The sequence below is a fragment of the Lotus japonicus genome, chromosome 1 (genome assembly GCF_012489685.1).
Source record: "Lotus japonicus ecotype B-129 chromosome 1, LjGifu_v1.2".
NCBI lineage: Eukaryota > Viridiplantae > Streptophyta > Magnoliopsida > Fabales > Fabaceae > Lotus > Lotus japonicus.
Window position 1 is genome coordinate 23,732,488 of NC_080041.1, and position 22,203 is coordinate 23,754,690.

Sequence of the window (22,203 nt, forward strand, 5' to 3'; positions counted from 1 at the left end):
GGTTTTCAAATACACACCCAAAGAGAAAATGCACTCTATAGAAAAAGTTTGGTTGGTTGGTTGTGAGCATCCAAGATTTAAAATAAAGCAATTAAAAAGAAAGGGAAAGTTATATGTAATATTTAAACTTTCACAAATTTTGTTTAAACTACAATAACAACACCTTGACATTTACATGGATTAGGTTACGTGAATTTACACTCTTGTTATACGTAAATTTATATTAAAACTATAATAACTATTTTCGTTACAAGAGGTTAAACAATTTTTTTCGTCCTTTTATATACTACTGTGGTTACAGTTAATCATTTTGCTTCCATTTATATCATAAAGAAATTAATAATAAATTAAAGAGATAGTGAATAATTGAATTTGTTCATATAAGTTTATATACTTAATATCTAATAAATGGGTAACAAATAGATTAGAGAGAAGAGGAATAAAAATAGTTGTGTTCGCTACGCAACATCAAAGGGATAATTAGTCCTTATAGACAATGTATTTATCTGAAGCCATTAGTAGAAGTATAAGAGATCAAGTCAATTGCGATTGAATTCCATAGACAAAACCCACCCCCTTTATTGTATCTATGTGGTTTTTATCAATGTACAAGAAGAATAACTAGTATTGAATTTATGTATCAAAGATGCATTGCATTGTTGGGGATTTTTTTTTTGTTACACTATAATTTATACGAAATGATAAGTAGACACCAATTTGGGTGTAGATACACAAAATTAGTTGAATGAGAAAGAAAGAGAAGAGAGATAAGTGATGAATGTAATATATAATATGGTGTGATAGGAAGAGAGATAAAATGAAAAACTCCTATGTAGGAAAAGCAAGTAAATATAGGTAGAAGCCCGACAGAGAAGCTGATCTGAGCTATCACTTAATTTCCTCTACCTTCCTAAAGATAAGGCTCTTACAAACAAAATTGCTTGGCCAATTAATAAAGATATTTTGATCATGAAAGACCTAAGAGCCACCAATCATTTTACATTTTATGAAGTTTGTAGAAAATTTATGGAACATAAAAGTTTTGAAACAAACTACTTTTCTTTTATTTATTACTTCTATCACTGGGCTTTGAAACCACAAGTTTTAAGAGCTCTATTTTTCTTTTTGCGAAAAATGCGAATTGGGATCGGTTTGGAAAAATATTAACGTTACGCTATCAAGGAACCCAAATGATTGCATTTTTTGTAATCAATCAGAGATTATAAGATACTTTAAAATATACTAAGAAATACTTTCTGTATTTATTAATTATTATACAAAAACGTTTAAACATAACATCTAGATGCAACATAAAATCTAGCCATTCACAAGGAATACTAAGATTTATGAAGACGAAGGAGGCTCATGAGATCTAGAATCTCCAGGTCCTTCGTTATCCCCGTCCTAACTTTCTTCATCATCACTAGTCTCCGAAGCTTCTTCACCTTGAAGCTCTCCATCAGAGTATACAGCCCAATCCTCTAGATCAATGATAAGATGTTCCAATTCCGAGTCATCAGAGGCCTCTTCATCATCATCCCCCATGTCGATATCTTCCACATGAGGCCCTAGAACCTGGAGCCTTGGATGATTCTCATTGACAAAGATATCGCCAATATTAACACCCGAGCAACCCCTCAGGTCCAAATGTTCAAGCTCATGACAACTTGATAGAATTTGAAGAATGCCCGTATTGGTCATCAGATTGTAGGTCAATCCCAAACGCTTTAACTTTGGCATGTTTGAGGCAATTGCCAATGCCTCATCATCATTCAAGGGCTTGCCGAATGTATCACTTGGGTGCATGTTCCGTCGCAACACTTCAAGCTGCTTGCAATTCTTCCCGATGGTCTCCAGCGCTTGAGAGCCAATTCGGATACAATAGCTCACATCTAAGAAAGTTTTCAATTTGAGCTTCGAAGAAAAGTCTTCCATCATAGAATCACTTAGGTTGCTTCTTGGCAACCCTAGAGTTTGGAGGGATCCAGCACTTCCAAAAGAGTGAAAACACACACATAAGCAAAATGTTCAATTAGCCAAAATCACACCTAAATACCACCCTCACTATTTTTAGGTGAACACAAATATAAATTTCTTGTAATTAATACAACAGTGAAAATATGAATAAACCAATAGCTTATTTCTTTCTCATAATCAGTTACAGCATCCAGAAGCTACTTAGAGAAGTTTATCCTCATAATTGATTTTGGATTTAAAAAACCAAATGTAAAATGTTTTCCAAAAATGGTAATCAATTTTAAAAATTAATGGGAACCAAAATAGTAAAATATTCAATCTATATTATACTTTAATCCATAAACATAATAATTATATTGTATGTAATTCGAAGATTTCGTTCAAACGGTGAAAATAAACTTACTTTTCCGCGATCAACATCAAAACCTCTTGACTCTGAACTCCAGAAACACAAAACTTTTTTAGGGATCCATTGCTTATCATAACCATCTTTTCAACCATCCGATCAATTTGGTCAGGCTCATGACGGCTGCTCCAATCTTCAATTTCTATCTCTTGCCAATGGTATGGTCTCTTTGCTCCTTGGTGACAGGATTTACATACCAAGGGGATCACATTCATTTTTTCTTCGAAAGAAAGCCTTGAAAAGATATCTCCAATAGCGTCCGTTATAAATAACTCATCCCAAGGACGGAAATCAGATGCCATTTCCTTAGAGCCTAAAAAAGAAGATAATTTTGCAATGTCGCGTTTCTTGTTAGGACAAAAGAACTTAATACAGATCTACCCATTATAAGAGTCAAAGAGAAACAACATGTGTCACAGTGGATGACCACAAGACTTAAAAGATTCACATTTCTGAAAATGGTGTTTCTTTTATCTAGGTTGAGAATGAGACATTCAATTAAACATGAAATATATAAGACATGATCAAATTCAAGATTTGATATTGGAAGTAAAAAAATGCTAGATCATTCATATACAAACAAAGCTCTTGAAGCTTGGGAGAATGAAAAAACACACATGCATTCCAAGTCATTGACATATGGATCCAACATTCCAGGTCATTCTAAAAGAAAAAAATGGCAGGATTCAAAACAAAAAACTAAAATGAAGCTTCAGTTTCAATTTGGAAAACCCATAACACAAAAACATTTCTCCGATTACAAGATCTATTTCCACCTCTTTTCCTAATTTCCTAGAAAACCATATAGAGCGAAAGACAAAAAACATAAATTATTCACATACAGCCAAAAAGAGTGGAAATTTTCCTCATGTAAAAAAAAATTGTGGAAATTTACCTGAGGGAATTTTTGGGGCAGTGTCTAGTGAACCTTCCTGAACCTAAATTGGAGAGAAACAACATATGTCACATTGAATGATCACCAAACTTAAAATATTCAAAGTTTTGATAGCACACTTTATAACCAACTAAAAAAGGTCTTTCTTTTTAACAAGGTTGAGAAGGGGCCATTTATTTAAATTTGAAATATATATAAGACACGATAAAATTCAGGATTTGAAGCTTGGGAGAATGGAAACACAGATACATTCCAAGCCATTGTCATATAAATCCAACAGTCCAAATCATTTTAAAAAAATGGCAGAATTCAAAACTGAAAACACAACTGAAGTTTCAGTTTCAATTGAAAAACCCATAACACAAAAACATTTCTCCGACTACTTGACCAATTTTCCCCCTTTCTTAATTTCCTAGAAAACCAGATAGAATAAAAGACAAAAAAACATAAATTACTCACACACAGCAAAAAGCAGTGGAAATTTACCAAAGGAAATTTTCGCGGCGGTGCCTGTGAACCGTCCTGGATCTGAATTATGAAAGCATTCACCGGGTAATCTGCAACATGCACCAAGAGAAAGATGAGAGAAATAAGTGACAAAAAATGGTGAAAAAACTAAAAGAATAAAGATCTCAATCAACCAATAGACACTAACCCAAAGCGTCAAATGAAATCACCAAAAAGAAGAACAAAAGTGCATGTGTATGTATATGTATGAAGGAAGATAACTAAAGAGTAGAGAGTACAAAAGCCTAGAAGACTAAATGGACAATGATGTTGTATCTAAGTTGCAAGAAAAATGTTGTTAAGTTGAAAGGAGGTAAGATATATGTATATATAGTGAAAAAAAAGGTAATAGTATGAGGGAATCCGGAAAAGAAAATGTTGACTTTCCTGCCACACAGGAAATGTAAAAGTTGTCTTGACCAAAAATATTCATATTAAGAAAAAATAAATGATATAAATTTAAAATATATTCATTATCTAGTATAATACTTATATACATCATAAAACTTAGTTGAATGTTGTAAAACCATTGACTATAAAACCTTGAAAATATTTATTAAAAATATAATATTAATATTAATATTATTAATGTGTAAAATATAATTAATGTTTATTGAAATACAAATTTCATCTATTGAGAGAATTTTATTTAAGTATGTACCAACTAATATTGTAAAGCATTGACTAATAATCGTCTGACTTTCATTTCACATTTGGTCAAACTACATTATAAATGCTAGTATTTAATGTCAAAAAGCATTAATAATTCTTTAATATTATTAATATATTAACTACTAAATATTGATTTATAATAATATTTCTATACATAATTAGTATTTTTTATTTTTTACTATTATATAACTTAAATATTTTGAATTTAAATTAGCGACATTTTTCCTAGTGTAAGTTTTTAAGTGAGTGTTCCATTTTATGCTCTTGTGATTTACCGTTTTCACGGAATCAAAGAGTATCATTCAAGGAGAATTATGTCTTGTTCCGTTTCATTTCAAAATTTCAATAAAGTGTTAAAGTTAGTAACTTTGGTCCCATAGAAAAGAGATTGGCAAATTAGTATTTGGTTCATTAAAAAGTTTGTCGTGTTGGTCTACTAGTCATTCTCTGTCATCAAATGTGCTTACTTGGATGTTAATGTGCTTATGTGAAGGTTAATGGGTCTATAGTATGAATTCAACACAAGCAAGTTAACGAGGATATGAACTTAAATCTATATATATATATATGAAAATAAGATTTTCTTCTAGAAACCTATGACACATGGCACCTCCAAAGTTATCTATTTTCCCTCCAAGAAAAAAGACCAATCTACTTTTTTGACACAACATTCAATCATAACTCACCTTAATTATTGTGGTCTAATTTAATTACATTTTAATTTTCAGTTTTCTTTTATAACCATAATTTTGAAAACATTGCAAAAATAATGTCTAACACTCATTGAATTAAATAATACGAAAATATAGATTTGAAAATAATAATTGTATAATTTTTTAAAATGTTAAATAAATAATGAAAAATTATACATTTAACAATTATATGAAATGAAGAATTTGAACATTTTAATTGAATAATGTCTTAAAAAAATTGATATTAACGAAAAAATAGCATGAAATCCAGATTTGTTTTTACAAATATTAAAAACAAAAATATTAAAATAATAATTCATTAATTTAAAAAATAAACATATATTAATGAAAAAAATATTGACATTCATATGTCGTTTCTTTTTATATATTAAAATACAACTATATTAAAAAAATTCATTCAAATTAATTTTTTTTTTCTATTTTAAACAACCATTAAAACAATCATTATTAGGTTTCTTCATACTCATTATTAAGTTTCTCCAATCACTACATGAATTTCAAATTTTTTCCTATTTTAAACAACCATTAATGCACGTTAAAAAAAACGTTAATGCTAAAATTTATTGAATAGCTTTTAAAAATAATAATTGAATATTGTAATAAAATATTAAATAAATAATGAAAAGATATAAATTATACATTTAAAAATTATATGAAATTAAGGATTTGAACATTATACTTGAATAATATTTTTAAAAAAAACCCGATATTAAAGAAATTGACATGATCCTCCTGGATGCTAAGGTTTAAATTTATAAACAAATTCATGCCCTTGCGTTTTTCAAGATATGAGCATGTTGATCTGTTTTCAAAAAAAAAAAATCTTTCATTCATTTTTTTTTAACGAAAATCCAACAATTTTCAGGGTGACAAGATTCAGGCTACAGTGTGGAGTAGCCACGTTGTAAAATTTGAGTCAGCCTTAAAAGACGGGTTGTGCTATGAAATTGTCATTCTCAGCGTCGCTATCAATAATTACAAATACATACCTTGCACTCATCCATGCAGGTTGTATTTCAAGTTGCAAACTGAAGTGAAACCTATAGAAGCTCAAAAAATTCCCTATTATGGGTTTAGCTTCGCACCATATGGTTCAATATTTGAAAATCTTAAAGAAGACGAGGAATTGATCGGTATGTGTAAAAAGTATTTGTATTTTTTAAATAAATATAGAGATCATCACTTTTGATATTTTGATGCAGACGCCATAGGTGTTGTCGTAGCCAAATGACAACTATCGGACTTCAAGAAAGAAGATACTACAGTCAACAATGGGAAGATTTTGCTCAACAATTTTTACAATATGTTGCTGAAGGACACGATGGTCCAGTGGTTCTTATTATGCAGTTGGCTAAAATGAAAATGTACAAAGGTAAAGTCTGACGCTCAGAAGAAGCGTTTCAAGGATCATCACAAGGCAAAGTCTATGCTATTCAGGTCAATATCATATATTGAGTATGAGAAGATCTCTGACAAAGAAACAGCAAAATCCATCTTTGACTCCTTGGTCATGACGCATGAAGGAAATGAAGAGGTCAAGGAAACCAAGGCTCTTGCTCTCATACAACAATATGAGCAGTTTAAGATGGAATCTGGTGAAACCATTGAGGAGATGTACTCAAGGTTTCAAACTCTGATTGCTGGAATCAGAGTTCTAAACAAGGGCTACTCTACTGGTGATCATGTTAAGAAGATCATCAGAAGTTTGCCTAAGGAGTGGAGAGCTTTTGTCACTGCACTGAAACTCTCCAGGAATCTGAACTCGTTGAAGTTATAAGAACTCGTGAGTCATCTCAGAAGCCATGAGATTGAACTCAAAGAGGATAAGCCTCAAAAGAAAGACAAATCCATTGCTCTTAAGTCAAAGTCTGACAAAGCGAAAGCTTATCAGGCACAAGAGGAAGATTCCTCTGAAGAGCTATCAGATGCGTCTGGTGATGAAGAGCTATCTTTTTTTACAAAGAGATTAAGCAAACTCTGGAGGAACAGACATAACAAAGGCAAAGGACCAAAGAATAGTTCAGGAAGATATGAATCTTCATCTGGTAAGAAGAAATCATCTGGAAAGGAAGTCACTTGCTTCGAGTGCAAGGAATCTGGGCACTACAAAAGTGACTGTCCCAAGCTAAAGAAGGACAAGAGACCAAGAAAAGTCTTCAAGAAGAAAGCTCTCGTGACCTTTGATGCAACTGATTCTGATGAAGCTGAGTCAGAAGATGATGAAGCTGTGGAGGCTCTGATGGCTACCACCAGCAGAGGTGCTGAAGCTTCAGAAGATGACTCAGACTCTGAGAATGACGATGAGGTATTCTCTAATTTTTCTCCATCTGAGCTAAGAACTGCTTTATCTGAAATAATGGAGAAACATGATGTTCTAGTAAGTAAACATAAAGAGCTTAAGAGAAAGTATGCTGTTAAAACCAGTTCATCAGAAGTTCATGAGAAGTCAGTCTCTGAACTGACATAAGAGAATTATTCTCTTAAAAATGACAACTCTGTTCTTTGTGCTAAAAATGCAATGCTAGAAGATCAACTTGCATCTTCTGATGTTAAGCATGAGACATTATATGAGAAAGCGTTTCAAAGGTTCCTAGCCAAGGGCATAGACAGAATTCTTACGGCTTCAATGATCTATGGCATAAGCAGAAATGGGAACAGTGGCCTTGGCTACTCTCAATCCATGAGAGATGAGTCATCTGAGCCCAAACGCGAACCATTGCATAAGCATTTTGTTCCCGCTGGCACTGTCATTCCAGAAAAGGTTATACCAAAGGTGGTGAAACCTAAGGGAAAGTTTAAACTTGACATGTCTAAATATTATAATCAGGTTCCTATGTATTATCCTCCTATTGCACCCAAAGTTCCAAGAAATTCTGGGAAAACTAACAAGAAAGGACCCAAGATATGGGTACCTAAGACAAAAATTATGCAGCTCAGTTAAGACACCTGTCATGGTACCTGGACAGTGGATGCTCGTGACACATGACGGGCATAAAGTCTATATTCCAAAAGCTTGTACGGCTTAAGTCAGGAGGAGACGTTGGCTTTGGAGGAAACCAGAAGGGAAAAATCATTGGAAAAGGTTCCATAGGAGATGGAAAAATTCCAGTTATCAATGATGTACTTCTGGTGGAAGGATTATTTCATAACTTGCTCTCCATAAGCCAAATTGCTGACAAAGGTTACGATGTAATCTTCAATCAAACCGGCTGCAAAGCTGTCAGTCAAACAGATGGATCTGTTCTGTTTTCTGGGAAGAGAAGAAATGATATTTACAAAATCAAATCTTCTGAACTGCTATCTCAGAAAGTCAAGTGTCTCATGTCAGTTAATGATGAGCAATGGATCTGGCACAGAGGCCTAGGGCATGCCAGCCTCAGGAAAATCTCTCAACTTAGCAAGCTAAATCTCGCCAGAGGATTGCCTCGTCTGAAGTATTCATCAGAGGCTCTATGTGAAGCTTGTCAGAAGGGAAAATTCACCAAAAAGCCCTTTAAAGCAAAGAATGTGGTTTCTACAACAAGACCCCTTGAGCTACTTCACATTGATCTCTTTGGACCAATGAAAACTAAATCCATTGGAGGAAAGAAGTATGGGTTAGTCATTGTAGATGACTACAGCAGGTGGACATGGGTAAAGTTCCTAAGGCATAAAGATGAAACACACACTATGTTTACCAACTTCATCACTCAAGTTCAGAAGGAGTTCCAAACTTCAGTGATTACTGTCAGAAGTGATCATGGTGGAGAATTTGAGAACAAAGCTTTTGAAAAATTGTTCAACTCTCAAGGAATCTTACACAACTTCTCCTGTCCTCGCACTCCCCAACAAAATGGAGTTGTTGAAAGAAAGAACAGAACTCTTCAGGAGATGGCTCGCACCATGATGCAAGAATCAAGTATGGCCAAGCACTTCTGGGCAGAAGCAATCAACACTGCTTGCTATATCCAGAACAGGATCTCCATCAGACCTATTCTGGAGAAGACTCCTTATGAGCTATGCAAAGGAAGACAACCTGATATCTCTTACTTCCATCCATTCGGAAGTACCTGCTACATGCTCAACACTAAGGACCAATTGGATTAGATTTGATGATAAGCTTGGCTCAGAAAAGTCAAAGCTGTTTGAAAGATTTGCAGATCTAAGCATTGATTATTCGGAAGAAAATCAACCAAAGAACAGCTCAGAGGATGTTGCTCTAGAGGCAGAAGCATCTGAAGCTGCTCCAACAACTTTTGATCAGCTTCAGAAGAAGAAAAGAATAGTTGTCTCTCATCCAGAAGAACTGATTATTGGCAACAAAGATGCTCCCGTCAGAACCGGGTCTATGCTCAAACCTTCAGAAGAGACTCTTCTGAGTCTGAAGGGACTTGTTTCTCTCATTGAGCCCAAATCAGTTGATGAAGCTCTTGAAGACAAAGGCTAGATTCTGGGAATGCAAGAAGAGCTAGATCAGTTCACCAAGAATGATGTATGGACCTTAATGCCTAAACCCAAAGGTTTCCATGTCATAAGAACCAAGTGGGTATTCAGAAACAAGCTGAATCAAAAAGGAGAAGTAACAAGAAACAAGGCAAGACTGGTGGCTCAAGGCTACAGTCAACAAGAGGGAATTGATTACACTGAGACCTTTGCTCCTGTAGCAAGGCTTGAAGCTATAAGGCTACTGATCTCTTTCTCAGTGAATCACAACATCATTCTCCATCAGATGGATGTCAAGAGTGCCTTCCTCAATGGCTACATTTCTGAAGAAGTGTATGTCAAGCAACCTCCTGGCTTTGAAGATGACAAATATCCAGAGCATGTCTACAAGCTCAAGAAGTCACTTTATGGACTGAAACAAGCTCCCAGAGCGTGGTACGAAAGGCTCAGTTCCTTTCTTCTACAAAATGAGTTTGTAAGGGGTAAAGGTGACAATACTCTTTTCTGCAGAACCTATAAGAATGATATTCTTATAGTTCAGATTTATGTTGATGACATCATTTTTGGTTCTGCTAATCCCTCTCTGTGCAAGGAATTTTCTAAGTTGATGCAGGCTGAATTCGAAATGAGCATGATGGGAGAACTCAAATACTTCCTGGGAATTCAAATAGATCAACGACCAGGAGTCACCTATATCCATCAGAAGAAGTACACCTTGGAACTTCTGAAGAAGTTCAACATGAGTGATTGCAACATCTCTAAGACTCCAATGCATCCAACATGCATTCTTGAGAAAGAGGAAGTTTCCTCTAAGGTTTGTCAGAAGCTCTATCGTGGAATGATAGGCTCTCTTCTTTACTTAACTGCCTCCAGACCTGATATATTATTTAGTGTGCATCTCTGTGCTAGATTCCAATCAGATCCTAGAGAGACTCACTTAACTGCTGTTAAGAGGATCCTCAAATATCTGAAAGGAACCACTAACCTTGGCTTGATGTATAGAAAAACATCAGAGTATACACTTTCAGGTTTTTGTGATGCTGACTTTACTGGAGACAGAGTGGAAAGGAAAAGCACCTCTGGAAGCTGCCATTTCCTTGGAGCAAATCTTGTCACTTGGTCAAGCAAGAGACAGAACATAATTGCTCTATCAACTGCTGAAGCAGAGTATGTCTCAGCTGCCATGTGTTGTACACAAACCATATGGATGAAGAATCATCTAGAGGACTATGGTTTGTCTCTAAAGAAGGTTCCTATTTACTGTGACAACACAGCTGCTATCTCACTCAGCAAGAACCCCATTCTACACTCAAGAGCAAAGCATATAGAGGTAAAGTATCATTACATTCGTGATCATGTTCAGAAGGGCACTCTATCATTAGAGTATGCTGATACTGACCATCAGTGGGCAGATATTTTCACTAAGCCCTTAGCAGAAGATAGGTTTTTATTTATTCTTGAAAACCTGAATATGGACTTTTGTCCAGAGTAAGGTTTTCTTCAGAACTTCTGACCTTGGTACTTCTGAAGTTATCAGATGTTACCCCCTTCAGAAGGTACTCGATCAGAAGCACTTAACCCACTGGTTAAACTTCTGTGGTAGGCAACAATACACGTGTCACTTCATTTGTGACATAGTTCCTTGAGTCGCATGGTATATCTGCTATAATGATGATGCCTACCCTCCTCCACTATGCTATTTTCAGACTATCTATTTTAGAACCGTTGATCTTGTTTTAACTCTTTTCTTCTTAAAATCTCAACGGTTACCATCTAACCCACTATACGCACTCTTCACACACGATCTCCCACACACTTACACATACGGTTTTCAAACTCCTTGTGTGCATTGCATTCATTCATACTTTTCTCTCAAATATCCCTCTCTTTGAACCCTAAACCTCACTGTCCGAGAATCATGGTGAAATCAAAGAAATCAAAGACAAATGTTACTGCCTTCTCCAAACAAACCGCCGCAGACCAAGAAACTCAGAGATTTGAAGAAGCTCAGTAGATTCTGGACACACCCAATGTGGTCACTTGTGTCAAGAAAGCTGAAGAACTGGTTGTGTGCCACGAAGCAAGAGTGGATTTCGACAACCTGGCTGATCATGGGTTTGATATCAGGGATCAGGTCAACTTGCAAGGATGGTCTGGCTACTTTGATAGGCTCTGTGGACCGATTTACACCAAACTGGTTATAGAATTCTGGAAAAATGTAGTGTGCAACGACTACTATGTCGTCTCTCATGTGTTGGACAAGAAGATTGTAATTTCTGAAGAGTCCATTGCAAAGCTACTGGGTATGGAGTTCCAGCAAGGAAAAAGGATCAAAAACGTTGATGCTAATATTCCTGGGATGACGAATAAAGTGAATAAGGAAATTTATGACAATTGGTCGCAGACAAGGACCAAGTATGGAATAAAGGATCTGAAGCCTTTAATGAAAATCTGGCAGAAGATCTTCATCTACTGCATTCACCCAAGAACTGGAGGAACTGATTACCTGAATGCAACTCAAAAGGTAATCATGTACTATATCTCTACGGGTGAACCTATATGTCTGCCATTTCTGCTATTCAACTATCTGAAGGAATGCGTTGAGAAGTCAAGGACCACAGCTACTGAGAACAAGAGGTCCATCTCTTACATTCCTTATGGAAGGTTGTTGTCTGACATCTTCGTTCAGAACAAACTAGTCAAGACACTATCAGACCTTGGACTTCATGAAGATCTGACCATGACAATTGGCGATGCTCTCAATGGAACCAAGTTGAAGAGGATGCAAATCATTGAGAAGGTCCAAGTTGAGCCCACAGAAGATACATCTAAAGATGTTCGTCAGAAGAACTATCCTGTAGATGACTTTCCTCTCTGGTCCAAGAAAGACAATCCAGCAAGCATTCTGGAATATGTGAGAATGCTCAGAAGGAATGGAGATCCAATCACTCTTGAGGAGTTTGTCAGAACTCTTCCTGAGAGCCCTCCTGAGATGCCAACGAGGAGAGGAAAGAAAACAACCAGCAAGCCTTCAGATCCCAAGGGCAAAGGGATTCTGATAGAAGAACCTAAAGGGAAGAAAGCTGCATCCAAGTCAGCGGTCATCAGGGAACTCACTCCAGAAAGACCTCCTAAGAGAACCTCAGTGTAATCACCTCAACTATCTGAGTCTGAAAGCTCTGAGAACTCCTTGGAAGAATCCTTAAGTGAGGAGACTGAAGATGATGATGTTCCTCTGGCCAAGAGGCGAAAGGTTATTTTTGAGGAAGAAGATGAGCAGGATGACTGTGAGATCATCCAGAATGTGCTTCAGGTGATAAGGGAATCTTCAGAAGCTGAAGAATCCACAGATTCTGATGAAGTACCCTTAGTGAAGAGAAGGAAACTGCCTCTGAAGGGTCCACTTCAGCAGAAAGAGGCAGAATCAAAGAAGGCATCTGACCGTGCTTCAGAAGCACAAAGGGAAAGAAGATCAAAGAGCACTTCTGATCCTGCAAGGGCTGCAAAACTCACCAGAACCACTCCCATCAGAAGTTCAAGTAAGGTAATTACTGAAAGCATTAACTCTGATTCTGCTTTAGTAGTTATTCCTGAACAACCCCTGCCTATATCTACCTCCATGCCTACCTCAACCCAAACAGCACCCACTCAGCCTGAAACACAAGCTGAAACACAAGCTCCTAAATCAACCATCCAAACAGCTACCACTGCCATTCCTTCCATCCCAATTCACACCCCTTCCACATCTACCACAACTGAACCTGTACCTCCTTTCAATTCCTTCATTCAAGGTATTGTTCAAAGTGAGGCTACTCTGAGAACCTTGGTTCAACAATTTACTCCCAAGCCTCCATCCACTTCACACACCCTTCTGATAACTCAAACTGGTGAGATCCCTGCTGAGGAAGAAAAAGAGGATGATGATGTTCAGATCCTTGAACCGCCCTTCAATGTCAAGCCTCTTCAACAGGTAGCTTCCAACTTTGAAGACCAACTTCAGGATGCTCCTGAAACTTCCTATGTGTCTTTGTCTAACTATTCTGCAGTCAACTCACGGGATCTGAGTTTTACCTCACCTGAGAAGACTGCTACCTCAAGGCAAAGGCCAGTAACGATCTCTGAAGCTGAGCACATGGATGAATCAGATCACTCAGGCATAAAGAAGGATCATGAGATTAATTCTATTCATTCAGAACAACCCAGACCTGATAGCTCAAATGCTTCAAGCTCCAATGCAACCAGAACTCCTCAGCCTGTTCTGACCTTGGTAACCTCCTTCAGACCTCAAAATCTTATTCAACTCATTCAGGAGTTCTCTGAAGAGGCAACCAGAAGACTGAAATGATTATATCAGGTAACTGATAATCAGTTTGATGCCTCTCTTGTTGATGGTCTATGGTCTGCCTTCGGAAGATGGTTAGAAAGCAAAGCTTATGAACTTCAGAAGCAGCTTAGCAAAGAGAAACGCCTAAGAGTTCATGATGCAGCTGAGAGAGCCTATGAGCAAAGGCAGAGAGTGTAAGATCAATTTTTGATCTAGTAGTACAACTCTATGTTTTGATGATTACAAGTTAACCTTTTGATATGAACAATTATGGTACTCTAACGTGTTTTTCTGAGTGTGCTATTTACAGGCTCTGACCTCAATTCAATCCCACACAAATCAGAAGCACTGTGCATAAAGAGTGACCCAAGCAACGCTTTCGTATTGACCATGTTCAATATGAACAGTGGAAAAGCTTCAGAAGTTCTGAAGCTACACATACTCTGATGTGGACTCAGTCACTAGAAGCTCTGAAGATCCAGAAGTTCTGATAACCAAGAAACACTGAAGGTTCAGATGTTCTGATGGTGTAGAAGACTCTGAAGATACAGAAGCTGAATAGTGGAAACTCTGAAGTCCAGAAGCAAGAAACTCTGAAGTCCAGAAGCAAGAAACTCTGAAGACCATGTACTTCCCTCTGAGTTCAGAATCAGAAGATACAACGGTCAGAGGATCTATGCTTTCCCTCTGACTCTGATCAACTGGCTTCACAAGTTCCAACATGAAGCATTCCCCTGATCAGAAGTCTCCTAGGTTTAAAGGTCAAGTCGCTATCCAAGTACAAAAGCATATGTACTATCCTGACGACCTACCTAACATCCTCAGCCACAGCAGAAGCTGGAATTTCCAGAACTGCCCTCCAACGGTAGCATTTCCATGCAACGTTCAACCCTAATCCTTGGAGTATAAATAGTGACTGAAGATTGAAAGAAGCGGCTAGAAGCATTCACACACGCGCAAGAAATATTCAAATCCTTCTAAGCTTTCTTTCATCTGAAATTCATTGTGTTTACTATTAGCTTTTCAGAAGCAAATCTCTTGTAAACATTTCTTTGATAAACAGTTTGTTTAGTTCCTTTAGGAGATCAAGGTTGATCGGATCCTAGAGAAGACTAAGAGAGTGAATCTTAGTGAGAGCTAAGTCAGTGTAATTGTTAGTCACTTGTAGGTTTCAAGTGCAGTTGTAACTCTTACCTGATTAGTGGATTGCCTTCATTCTAAGAAGGAAGAAATCACCTTAACGGGTGGACTGGAGTAGCTTGAGTGATTTATCAAGTGAACCAGGATAAAATCCTTGTGTGCTTCTCTATCTCTCATCTTTAGCACTTAGTTCTCAAAAAGGTTTGTTAAAATCTTTAAGGTGGAAGTTTTATCTTGAAAACGTTATTCAAACCCCCCCTTTCTACCGTTTTTCATACCTTCAATTGGTATCAGAGCGCAAGTTCTGATTACCACACCTAACAGTGTTCAGTGAGCCGGGCCGGTGTGAAAAACAATGGCTACCACCAGTGAAACACAAAAAGATGGATACAACGCAAAGCCTCCTATGTTCGACGGTCAAAGGTTCGAGTATTGGAAAGATAGACTCGAAAGTTTCTTTCTGGGTTTCGATGCAGATCTCTGGGATATTATTGTGGATGGCTATGAGCGTCCAGTTGATGCAGATGGCCAGAAGATCCGAAGGTCAGAGATGACTGCAGATCGAAAGAAGCTGTACTCACAACATCACAAAGCAAGAGCAATTCTTCTAAGTGCTATTTCTTATGAAGAGTACCAGAAGATTACAGATCGTGAGTTTGCAAAAGGCATTTTTGAATCTCTGAAGATGTCTCATGAAGGAAACAAGAAAGTCAAAGAATCAAAGGCATTGTCTTTGATCCAAAAGTATGAATCCTTCATCATGGAGCCAAATGAGTCCATTGAAGAAATGTTCTCCAGATTTCAGTTGCTTGTAGCTGGCATACGACCTCTCAACAAGAGCTACACAACAAAAGATCATGTCATAAGGGTCATCAGGTGTCTTCCCGAAAGCTGGATGCCTTTAGTGACATCAATTGAGCTCACAAGAGATGTCGAGAATATGAGTTTAGAAGAACTCATCAGCATTTTGAAATGCCATGAGCTGAAGCGTTCTGAGATGCAAGATCTGAGGAAAAAGTCTATAGCCTTGAAATCCAAATCTGAAAAGGCTAAGGCTGAGAAGTCAAAGGCTCTCCAAGCTGAAGAAGAAGAATCTGAAGAAGCATCAGAAGATTCTGATGAAGATGAGCTGACTCTGATCTCCAAGAGACTCAACCGCATCTGGAAGCACAGGCAGAGTAAGTACAAAGGCTCTGGAAAGGCAAAAGGAAAGTCTGAATCCTCAGGCCAGAAGAAGTCATCACTTAAGGAAGTCACATGCTTTGAGTGCAAAGAATCAGGGCACTACAAAAGTGATTGTCCAAAGTTGAAGAAGGACAAGAAGCCAAAGAAGCATTTCAAGACGAAGAAGAGTCTGATGGTAACATTTGATGAATCAGAGTCAGAGGATGTTGACTCTGATGGTGAAGTCCAAGGACTCATGGCTATTGTCAAAGACAAAGGAGCAGAGTCAAAGGAAGTTGTTGACTCTGACTCAGAATCAGAAGGAGATCCTAACTCAGACGATGAAAATGAGGTATTCGCTTCTTTCTCTACCTCTGAACTGAAACATGCCTTGTCTGATATCATGGATAAGTATAACTCTTTATTGTCTAAGCATAAGAAGTTAAAAAGAACTTATCTGCTGTTTCTCAGACTCCTTCTGAACATGAGAAAATTATTTCTGATTTGAAAAATGATAATCATGCTTTGATCAATTCTAACTCTGTGCTTAAGAACCAGATCGCTAAGTTAGAAGAAATAGTTGCTTGTGATGCCTCTGATTGTAGAAACGAATCTAAGTATGAAAAGTCTTTTCAAAGATTCCTAGCTAAGAGCGTAGATAGAAGCTTGATGGCTTCAATGATCTATGGCGTAAGCAGAAATGGAATGCATGGCATTGGCTATTCTAAACCAATTAGAAATGAGCCCTCTGTGTCTAAAGCTAAATCTTTGTATGAATGCTTTGTTCCCTCTGGTACCATATTGACTGATCCTTTACCTGCTGAAGTTGCAAAACCCCCTCTCAAAAAGGGATCTTTCTCTATGTCTAAATATCATGCAAAAATTCCTTTACATTATCATGTTGAGAAACCCAAAGTGATCAGAACCTCTGGGGTAACTAACAAGAGAGGACCCAGAAAATGGTTACCTAAGGATAAGATTATCTATGTTGCAGATATCCTTGATAGCTCCACTGAAACACCAATCATGGTATCTGGACAGTGGATGCTCGCGTCACATGACGGGAGAAAGGCGTATGTTCCAAGAGCTAAAACTTAAGTCTGGAGGCGAAGTTGGCTTTGGAGGAAATGAAAAGGGTAAAATTGTTGGTACTGGTACTATTTGTGTAGATAGTAGTCCATGCATTGATAATGTGTTATTGGTAGACGACTTAACTCATAACTTATTGTCTATAAGTCAATTAGCTGACAAGGGTTATGATGTTATCTTTAATCAAAAGTCCTGCCGGGCTGTAAGTCAGATCGATGGCTCTGTTCTGTTTAACAGCAAGAGGAAGAACAACATTTATAAGATCAGATTATCTGAGTTGGAGGCTCAGAATGTGAAGTGCCTTCTTTCTGTTAATGAAGAGCAGTGGGTATGGCATAGACGGTTAGGGCATGCCAGTATGAGAAAGATTTCTCAGCTGAGCAAGCTAAACCTTGTCAGGGGCTTACCCAATCTGAAGTTCGCTTCAGACGCTCTTTGTGAAGCATGTCAGAAAGGCAAATTCACTAAAGTCCCTTTCAAGGAAAAGAATGTTGTCTCAACCTCAAGGCCGTTGGAACTTCTGCATATCGACCTTTTTGGACCAGTGAAAACTGAGTCTATAGGTGGCAAGAGATATGGGATGGTTATCGTTGATGACTATAGCCGCTGGACATGGGTAAAGTTTCTAGTCCGCAAGGATGAGTCTCATGCAGTGTTCTCTACCTTCATTTCTCAAGTGCAAAATGAGAAGGCTTGTAGGATTGTGCGTGTCAGAAGTGACCATGGTGGAGAGTTTGAGAATGACAAGTTTGAGAGTCTGTTTGATTCCTATGGAATTGCACATGATTTCTCTTGTCCCAGAACTCCTCAACAAAATGGTGTTGTTGAGAGGAAGAACAGAACTCTTCAGGAGATGGCTAGAACCATGCTCCAAGAAACTGGCATGGCTAAGCACTTTTGGGCAGAGGCAGTAAATACAGCATGTTACATTCAGAACAGAATATCTGTGAGACCAATTCTGAATAAGACTCCCTATGAATTGTGGAAGAACATAAAACCCAACATTTCTTATTTTCATCCTTTTGGTTGTGTTTGTTATGTTCTTAATACTAAGGATAGATTGCATAAATTTGATGCTAAGTCTTCTAAATGTCTATTACTTGGTTATTCTGAAAGATCTAAAGGTTTTAGATTTTATAATACTGATGCTAAGACTATTGAAGAGTCTATTCATGTTAGATTTGACGATAAGCTTGACTCTGACCAGTCAAAGCTAGTTGAGAAGTTTGCAGATATGTGCATAAATGTTTCTGACAAAGGCAAAGCTCCAGAGGAAGCTGAGCCAGAGGAAGATGAACCAGAAGAAGAAGCTGGTCCCTCTGATTCACAAACTCTGAAGAAGAGCAGAATCACTGCAGCTCATCCTAAGGAATTGATTCTGGGCAACAAAGACGAACCAGTCAGAACCAGATCAGCCTTCAGACCCTCTGAAGAGACCTTGCTGAGTCTGAAAGGATTGGTGTCCTTAATTGAACCCAAGTCCATAGATGAAGCTCTTCAGGACAAGGATTGGATTCTGGCCATGGAAGAAGAATTGAATCAATTCTCCAAGAATGATGTTTGGAGCTTAGTGAAGAAGCCTGAGAGTGTCCATGTAATTGGAACAAAATGGGTGTTCAAAAACAAGCTGAATGAGAAAGGAGATGTAGTCAGAAACAAGGCAAGGCTAGTTGCTCAAGGCTACAGTTAGCAGGAAGGAATAGACTACACAGAAACATTTGATCCAGTAGCAAGACTAGAAGCAATCAGACTGTTGATCTCTTTCTCAGTGAATCACAACATAGTTCTTCATCAGATGGATGTGAAAAGTGCCTTCCTAAATGGTTATATTTCAGAGGAAGTTTATGTTCATCAACCCCCAGGTTTTGAAGATGAGAAGAAACCAGACCATGTGTTCAAATTGAAGAAATCACTCTATGGTCTGAAGCAAGCTCCCAGAGCATGGTATGAGAGACTCAGCTCATTCCTCCTGGAGAATGAGTTTGTAAGGGGTAAAGTAGATACAACTCTCTTTTGCAAAACTTACAAAGATGATATCTTAATTGTGCAAATCTATGTTGATGATATTATATTTGGTTCTGCTAATCAATCTCTATGCAAAGAATTTTCTAAGATGATGCAGGCTGAATTTGAGATGAGTATGATGGGAGAACTCAAGTACTTTCTGGGAATACAAGTTGATCAAACACCAGAAGGAACATATATCCATCAGAGCAAGTACACTAAAGAACTTCTGAAGAAATTCAATATGCTGGAATCTACAGTGGCCAAGACTCCAATGCATCCTACATGCATTCTGGAGAAAGAAGATGCAAGTGGTAAAGTTTGTCAGAAGCTTTATCGTGGTATGATAGGTTCACTTCTATACTTAACTGCATCTAGGCCAGATATATTATTTAGTGTTCATTTATGTGCTCGTTTCCAATCAGATCCAAGGGAAACCCACTTAACTGCTGTTAAGAGGATCCTAAGTGTAACACCCCGATTACGGTGGCGTCACTTTAGTAACCGAAAAGAAAGTTTAAGCGGAAAAACGTGAATATTTTTTTTCTCGATAATACAAAATTAAAACTGTAAGAAATAGAGCTTGACAACAGAAGATAACAGAACTAATATACAATAATAATTACAGCCCCCGCTGTAAGTAGTAAACCACGTCACGGGTAAACCTCCAGTGAAGGACAGCAAAAGAGAGTAACGCCCGAAGGCAAAAGGTACATTTCAAAAAAAAGGATTAAGTGTCCGCAACACAAACCCTCAAAATGAGAATAAGTCAGCCCAGATGGCCTAAAACAAGACCCCCTAGTCCAACCAACTCTCTGTGATTTCCGTAAAGAGAACCACAAGAAAAGCTAAAGGTCGGGGACCTACCCTGCCCAAAACGGAAGACTGAACATCAGAGCCAAGACGCTACACCTACACTAATCCCAACTATGCATCCCCAAGATCGTCGTCTGAATCTGAATCCAAGACGACTATGTCGATGACTGCATCGGTCTCCACAGCTGGTCGCGCGGGTTCTGCACCCGATCCCAAGTCAATAGCAGCCGCGACAGTGGGTGAACTAGTGCCTGAAGAAGTTCCTCCCACAGGCACCTCCTCCGAGGGGTACTCGTCGTCCGAAGGCGACGGTGGTGGTGGTACTCCCAGTCCAGTCCCGCAGTGTACACCCGGTGGCAAGTTGAAGCTGACAGTGTAGTGCCTCCAAACTCCGTGCGTCAGGCTTGGTACCCGGTCAATGCGATCCTCCATTATTCGCCCCGAATAGATAGCTCGGTGGCCGGGGTGTCTTGGTCCAACATCTCAAACCTGGTCCCCCCTGAAGGGACGACCGTCTCGTACCAGTCCGCCATACTCAACTGACAATGGCGTAGTCCGCCCAAACACACACAGAAGACGCGAGGGTCAACTCCAAAGAATTATATAAATAATAAAACCAGATATATAGGGTAATAATTATTTAGCCTCTCAGGCTTATACGTTTAGGGATAACATCCTAGGGTTGCATATATCACAATGAATATAAAGATCATAATAACAATTAGCATGCCTCAAGTAGGATAAACAGGTACCAATCACACTCAGCAACTAAGTCAGCATGTATGTTGCATGAAATGCAATGCTGGGTAACAAAATGCATTCCGGAAGAAGGATGGACACCATCGAGTCAGCCCTAACACCGGCCAAAGTGGGACCATTCCGCTCGGGCGCCTCTTACACCACACAAAAGTAGTCAGATCAGCAGTGAACCCGTAGGTCTGCCATTCCGTCTGCTACTAAGGACCACCGTAGTGTCCTAAATATGGAAATCCGGGTCTTATGACCATTTTGGAATCCACCGAGGTCCGGTATCACGCCGTGTATTAACCTCAAAATGAGTGCATGAATGCAAGTGATTAGCCAAACAACGTCTCCGACCTCACTCGACACGTCGTCACGTGTTCTAGCTAACTTATTGTCTCTAAAAAAACCTACCCTAAGGCAAATGTCGATTCTGCGACAAAATGAATTAATCAAAAGAAGAAGAATGTACTTTGGAACTCATGGTTCCCGGCTAAACTTTAGATAGCCAATCAATAAACTGCTCATCGAGCGAAAAGGTACCGAAGTACTTGGAAACTTATAGTCTCCGGCTAAACTTTAGATAGCCAAACAGTAAACTGCTCATCGAGCGAAAGAGTATAAGCATACTCGGAAACTTGTAAGTTTCCTCAAGACTTGGACTCGACGACACTTCTCATTTTTCAAAACTAATATTCGAGCCCTAAACTTTCGTCTGAGTCTTTTATCATTACATTAAGGGTTTTGAGGTTGTTTAATACATTATGGAGGTTCATTATGAAATTGTTTAAGTTTCGTCTCTAATCCTATTAGTTTCAAAGATCCCATAATTCCAATGATTCCCTGGAGAAGGTCTCAAAACAAAAGGTCCATCATCACCCAAGTAATGGCCCGAGAAGTTCCCAGGTAAGCTGGCCGGGCACAATGCCTCATTAAAAGCCCTTCTTGCCTTAGACAGAACAACCCAAGTTCTTACATGAATTCAAATGGGGTTTTTCCAATATCATTTTCAAACTCATTTTCCTTGAGAAGGTCTTGATCCAAAAAAAAAAAAAAAAAAAAAAAAAAACAATAACAAGGTACGAACCTCGGTCCGTCCCATCAAACTTTCCCAAAATCTCAAAATAAAATCGGCATGACATGCCCGTTATCCTCACTCTGAAGCATAGCAGATATAAGTGGAGTAACATAAATAAATCAGCTCAATCAATAAACATAAACAGCATATTCCAACACATCCTAGATTAACCATTTAGCACATAACATGTGAATAATTTAGCACACAATATCATGGCATCAAGTACTCAACAAGATCGGCCGAAGCCTCAAAAAT

The 22,203-nt window shown here is 38.1% G+C and overlaps 1 protein-coding gene across 1 annotated transcript; it reads right to left on the reverse strand.

The window, feature by feature from the left end:
* Positions 1–1,240: 1,240 nt before the first annotated feature.
* LOC130731722 (F-box protein FBW2-like) lies at positions 1,241–3,312 on the reverse strand. The gene is made up of 3 exons (XM_057583969.1): positions 3,279–3,312; positions 2,381–2,696; positions 1,241–1,990 (listed from the first exon to the last, which is right to left on the reverse strand). The coding sequence occupies exons 2-3, from the start codon at positions 2,683–2,685 to the stop codon at positions 1,405–1,407; spliced, it is 891 nt and encodes a 296-aa protein (XP_057439952.1). The 5' UTR covers positions 2,686–2,696; positions 3,279–3,312; the 3' UTR covers positions 1,241–1,404.
* Between the last annotated feature and the right edge of the window lie 18,891 nt (positions 3,313–22,203).

Coding starts and splice junctions, on each gene's coding strand:
- LOC130731722 (XM_057583969.1), bottom strand. CDS start 2,685: ATGGCATCTGATTTCCGTCCTTGGGATGAGTTATTTATAACGGACGCT. Junction 1,991..2,380: donor TTGATGTTGATCGCGGAAAA/GTAAGTTTATTT, acceptor CTCTTTTGGAAG/TGCTGGATCCCTCCAAACTC.